This window comes from Hibiscus syriacus, unplaced genomic scaffold (genome assembly GCF_006381635.1).
Source record: "Hibiscus syriacus cultivar Baekdansim isolate YM2019G1 unplaced genomic scaffold, ASM638163v2 tig00110076_pilon, whole genome shotgun sequence".
In the NCBI taxonomy this organism is placed as follows: Eukaryota; Viridiplantae; Streptophyta; class Magnoliopsida; order Malvales; family Malvaceae; genus Hibiscus; species Hibiscus syriacus.
The window spans coordinates 1,500,973-1,506,481 of record NW_024062586.1 but is presented as its reverse complement, the minus strand read 5'-3'; the positions used below and the strand labels follow the sequence as shown (position 1 = coordinate 1,506,481).

The window sequence follows — 5,509 nt, the reverse complement described above, 5'->3', positions numbered from 1 at the left end:
GGAGGGTATAGTCTAAAACTGGTATCGATTTGACCTGCAACAACGTTCGTGCGATTTTATAATCTTTCAAACACAAAAATATCTGTCCAAACGTCATTGTTTCATTTTCATCTCTTTGTATGAACTCCAAAAGTCGTCTAGAAGATGGTGAAATGCATATACGTTGCATGGGAAACATTCTAAGTGGCAGCTCCGTGTCGGGCGGGGATGAGATGGAAAGGAATATAGGTGAGGAAGTAATTATGGGTCTAGGTAATAATGGTGAAAAGTCAGGGAATATTCTGAAGCAAAGCCTGGGTTTCGTGGGTCCAGAGGCAGGAGAGAAGTGGGAAAAAAAGAAGGGAGATGTCTTACTCGGATCCCGAACACGTAGTACATAGAGAGAGGATAAACGATTTTGCCCTCTGGGAAGATGGATCAAATACTAGGGTTTTGGAAGATTTAATCTGCATGGGCTTTAAAAACAAACCTGTGATTAAGAGAACTCAAGGGGAGGTGGGCCGAGAGGCTGAGGAGTCTACAACCCAAGTAGAAACGGTTTTCAAATCGGTAGATTATGAAGAGGGTTTGGCTGATATGTTGAATTCACCAATCCTACCGCATGAGGAAATAACTTTACCAAGAACCAAACAGAACCAAAGAGTAAGAACGGGGAAAAATAAAAAGTATAGTTTTCTTGAAGTTATCCTTGAAAAATTCTCTCCTTCCCATGGGAAGAAGAGAAGTACCCGAATAACTAAGAAGAAGAAGAAAGAAGAGTGTGAGGAAATCTCGTCAGAACTGGAGGGATGGTCCCTGTCAGACTCCGATTTGCAAGCAAGATGGTTGCGACAAAAAGGAGAATCGAAGAAAGCGTTGAAGCTTGGCAAGGAGCTTGGAATAGAAGTTATAGGATCGGAAGACGCTTTGATTCGTGAGTTAGCAGCTTTGGAAGCATCGGAAGGTAAATCTCAATCCTTAGCTTTTTAATCAGTAAACGGAGGGGGGAGATTAGAAATGAAGATCCTGTCATGGAATATCCGAGGTATGGGCTCGGACGTTAAGATCTCAGAACTACGCAGAATTATTCGTGTTAACAGGATAGAAGTTGTAGTTATTCAAGAAACAAAGAAAGACGATTTTTCTGATCTAGAAATTGGGCGAATCTGGTTTGACGATGAGTTTGATTTTAGATTTTCAAAAGCGGTGGGTAGAGCAGGGGATATTATTACTGTTTGGGACAAGAGTAGATTTCAGTTAGAGGATAGCTTCATTCAAAGTAGATTGATTCTTATTAGAGGTAAATGTACTTTGGATTTGTCGATATATTCTTTAGTGAATGTTTATGCTCCATGCGATAGCAGTGAACAACTGTCCCTTTGGTTCGAGGTTGAGTCATTAAGGAGGACAAACAATAGCAGATGGTTTTTCGGTGGATACTTCAATAGTTCAATGCTATTCGAAATCGAAGCGAGAGAAGTGGGTGCTCTGTTAGACAATCTGGAATTAACGAATTAACTCCTTTATAGAAAATTCCAAACTTCTTGACATGCCCTTAACAGGGAGAAAATTTACATGGTTCGGCCCAGGAAATAGGAGAAACCGACTTGATAGAATTTTTGTGGAAGAGGACTGGTTCAAAGAGAATAGTGAGGCTACTCTTTGGGGGCTACCAAGAGAAGTATCAGACCATATTCCGATAATTTTGGGTAAGGAAATGATAGATTGGGGTCCGAGACCATTCAAGATTATAAACGCTTGGCTAAATCAAGAGAGTTGCACGGAGGTTATAAAGGAAACTTTAGAGCTGGATGCGATAAATGATAAAGATTTGTTTGCAAAACCACGTAGAGTGGAAGGAGCGCTAAAAAAGTGGAACAAGGAATGCTTTGGTACTATAGACACTGAAGCGCAGAAGATGGAGGCATGGATAAACGAGTTAGACACGAAAAGAGATTATATGATCTAGAGAGGGAGGAACTAGCAGTCTATACGAAGAAGTTATGGGATTTATTGAGAGCAAAAGAGGATATATGGAGGCAAAAATCAAGAATGAATTGGTTGAAAAATGGAGATGAAAACTCTGACTTCTTCCATAGAATAGTCAATATTTGAAGTAAAAGAAGAATGATTCTCGGTCTGAATTTGGGGGAAGATAGTGTTTCTGATCCGATTAAATTGAAGGCAAAGGCTTTCAATTTTTTTAGCAACCATTTTCGCCGCAATAAAAGAGATTGGCAGACAGTTTAACATTCCCATTAAGAAACTATCGCCGAGAGGCTTCAGCGTTGGAAGTGCCATTTACTATATAAGAAATCGAAGAGGCTGTTTGAAGAGATTGATCGAAGATTAGTGTTTGTAGGGAAGGTACAACTTACGTACATTCCTAAGATGTGCAACAGCATGGCGGAACAACTCGCGAAGATAAGATTAAGCAGACAAGAAATGTTTAAAGCATGTTGGTAGTTATTGCATGTTGCTCTCTGTCATCAGTTTCTTGTAGTGTTTGGTTGTCTGATGTGGTTAGGTATGTTTATGCTATTGAGGCTTCTGTATAGTCTTGGCAAAATTAGAGACCATGTATGTTTTTTTCTGAACTGGCTGTTTCGTACCTTAACCCTGGAGTACTCTTTTCTCCTATTTAGGCCTAGAGGGGTTTTTAATGAGGCTCCCGGTTGGGATGATCTTAAAAATCGGAAATAATAATTCATGTTGCTGAACAAAAAAAAATAAAAAAAATGTGGATGACATATATAGCCTTGAGATCCCACATTCAAGGTTTGAGTTTCCTCCAATCACTAATTAAAAAGATGGAACATGGTTAACAATGATACTACCATTATACCAGATTATGCACTACTTCGCAAAGACAGGCCGTCCGATATCAACTAGGATTCACAATGGCATTGATATTAGAGAAATATCGGGCAACCAAAACGTTGTGGTCATTGTCGAAACCTAGGACTCACTACGAGGAAATACTCTATTTTGAATCTCATAATCAGTAATCATAATATTTTTCCTTTTTAATTTGTTTGGTTTGGATTGTTTAAATTATTTGAATTGGTTTGCTTCAATTTAATTTAGTTTGGTTTGATCTTTAATGAAATTAGATTGTTCTTATCATACATTTTCATTTATTAGGTTCACATTCAAAATGTGATAAACATAAACATAAACACTTATAACACTAAAACATAAAATCACAAACACTAAGAATAAATTTTATTTCAACATATTATACTATATATCATTAAATTTTAAACCACAATCAAATAAATTTACATAATATTTTTTTATTTCATATATTTTTATATTTAGTTTTATATTACAGTAAAACATGCATTATTTTTAATTGTTTAAAATTATTATTTAAATACCATAAAACTAACCCTAATAATTTTAATTTTTAAACCTTGAAACTAAAGGGTAAGGAACCCTTAGCCCAACCTTAAAAACCATTCTAAAATCGATGTAATGTTGGGGAAGTGGTGGTAGGGGAAAGACGCTTCCTCCAGGTTCCACCTTTTGTGCCATGCATGTGAAATGGAATTTCACATGGTAGCACCTTTCAAAGGGGACTTCTTTGAGCCAACACAATGATCTTATGTGGTCGAAATGCGTTCAATAAAAGATAAATGTGTCATTGTGATAAAAAAATATTATTTTGATAATTTAACCGACTTAGGTTATCCCTATTCCCATTTCTACTTATTGTATTAAGCTAATAAGTAATTAAAAACTACCTTAATTAGAGGGGTTTTAATATTATTAAAGAAGAAAATATGTATAGATCTAACAAAAGAAGAAAATATGTATAGATCTAACAAAAGAAGAAAATAAAAGGAGTCCATAGATTTTCTTCGTGAACCAGAAGGGGAAAAACCTAGAATCCTATTTTGATCCAACGCTTTCTCTACCGTCGTTGATTAGATGTTTTTTGATGCTCTACTACGTGGTCATCATCATAGGATTGAGCAACACGAGTTATTGTAGCGATGCCCATTTTAAAGCCTTCGTATTATCGTCATTTGAGCTCCACTAGTGGTGGCAAAACGAGTCATTGGGTTCAGTTCGAGTCATTTCGGTTTGTATCATTTTAAGTTTAGACTTATTCAGGTCAGGTTCGGGTTGGATCATTTCAAATTTTAGTTTTATTTGGGTTTATAGGAAGTCAGATCGAGTTCGGGTCGGGTCGGGTTATTTTGGGTTTAAGTTTTATTCGAGTCTATACTAAGTCGGGTTGATTCGAGTATCATGTCGAAACAATATCAGATCGATTGATTTTTGATCAGATCAAATCGAATATGTTGATTTTCAAGTCGGTCAAAATTCAAACAATTATTTTTCGGTTTGGGTCAACTTTGAATTTTCCGATGGGTACAAGTCAAATCGAGTATGTATAGAATTATTGATATATTTTTGTAAAAAAAAACATTAAAAAAAAAATCTTATCATTTATGTTTAATTTTATTCAAATTTAATAATCATTTGTGGATTATAATTTAACTCAAACTCGACATATAAAATATGTTATAGTTTGTGATTTTTTTATTGACCCAGACTGAAATGTTTATGGTACGAACTACTTGATTAAAAGAAAAAAAATTAATTATAATTTTTTGTTATCTATTAAATTTTTAAATTAGATACTTAACATTTAATTATAAATATAATATTTTTATTAAATTTAAAAGTAATAATAATATAATATTTATGTTTGAATAAATATTATTCTAAATATATTATCATCGATAATATTTTAATTTTAAATTATATATATTGAAAATAAGTTATTTGTGTAGTATAAAAATAAGTTATTTTTATATTAAATTTAAATATATGTAATGTTTCATGTACAAAGGAATTAAAAAATTTGTAAATTAATTTAATTGTTTTGAAAAGTTGTTTTAATAGTTTAAAAGTAAAATATTAAATTAATAATGAGTTACGTACATTATATGTCCTTAAACTATTACTCTAATTTCAAATTAGTCCTTAAACTTTTAAATGTTCCAATTTTATCCTTAAACTACGACTCTCATTCTATATTAGCCCTTAAACTTTTGAACATTTGAATTTCATCCCCAAACTATGAATCTTTGTAACACCATAGTCTAGTCCGACCTGAAGATCCATGGATTACAATGCCACATGGAACCACCGAAATGGTCAACTCAAAAATTTCTTTTAAAAGCGTGTATAAACATCAAAATAAATTCATCATAATTGTAATGGAAATCAAATTCGATATTTACAAAATATAGGAGTCCTTCAAAATACGTACAATACAACAAATATAGTTTTAAACCAAATGGAGTTATGACTCAAATACACAAGGTCCATGTTGAATACATGCCCTCTAAAATAGACTCAGGACATACTCTGCAAATCTTTTGGTCTTGAATGTACGGATGTGATAGGCTCCTCAACGATCCTTATACTAACCTACGCACGAAAACACATTCAATACGCTGAGCACACAATCTTAGTGCCACGATAATAACTATACAATACTACATGGATTCAT

The 5,509-nt window shown here is 33.9% G+C and overlaps 1 protein-coding gene across 1 annotated transcript; it reads left to right on the top strand.

The window, feature by feature from the left end:
* The first annotated feature begins 996 nt into the window (after positions 1-996).
* Positions 997-1,948, top strand: LOC120214603. The gene is made up of 2 exons (XM_039212456.1): positions 997-1,462; positions 1,509-1,948. Exons 1-2 carry the CDS (start codon positions 997-999, stop codon positions 1,946-1,948), a joined length of 906 nt encoding a protein of 301 aa, XP_039068387.1.
* Positions 1,949-5,509: the final 3,561 nt, after the last annotated feature.

Coding starts and splice junctions, on each gene's coding strand:
- LOC120214603 (XM_039212456.1), top strand. CDS start 997: ATGAAGATCCTGTCATGGAATATCCGAGGTATGGGCTCGGACGTTAAG. Junction 1,463..1,508: donor AATCGAAGCGAGAGAAGTGG/GTGCTCTGTTAG, acceptor ACTCCTTTATAG/AAAATTCCAAACTTCTTGAC.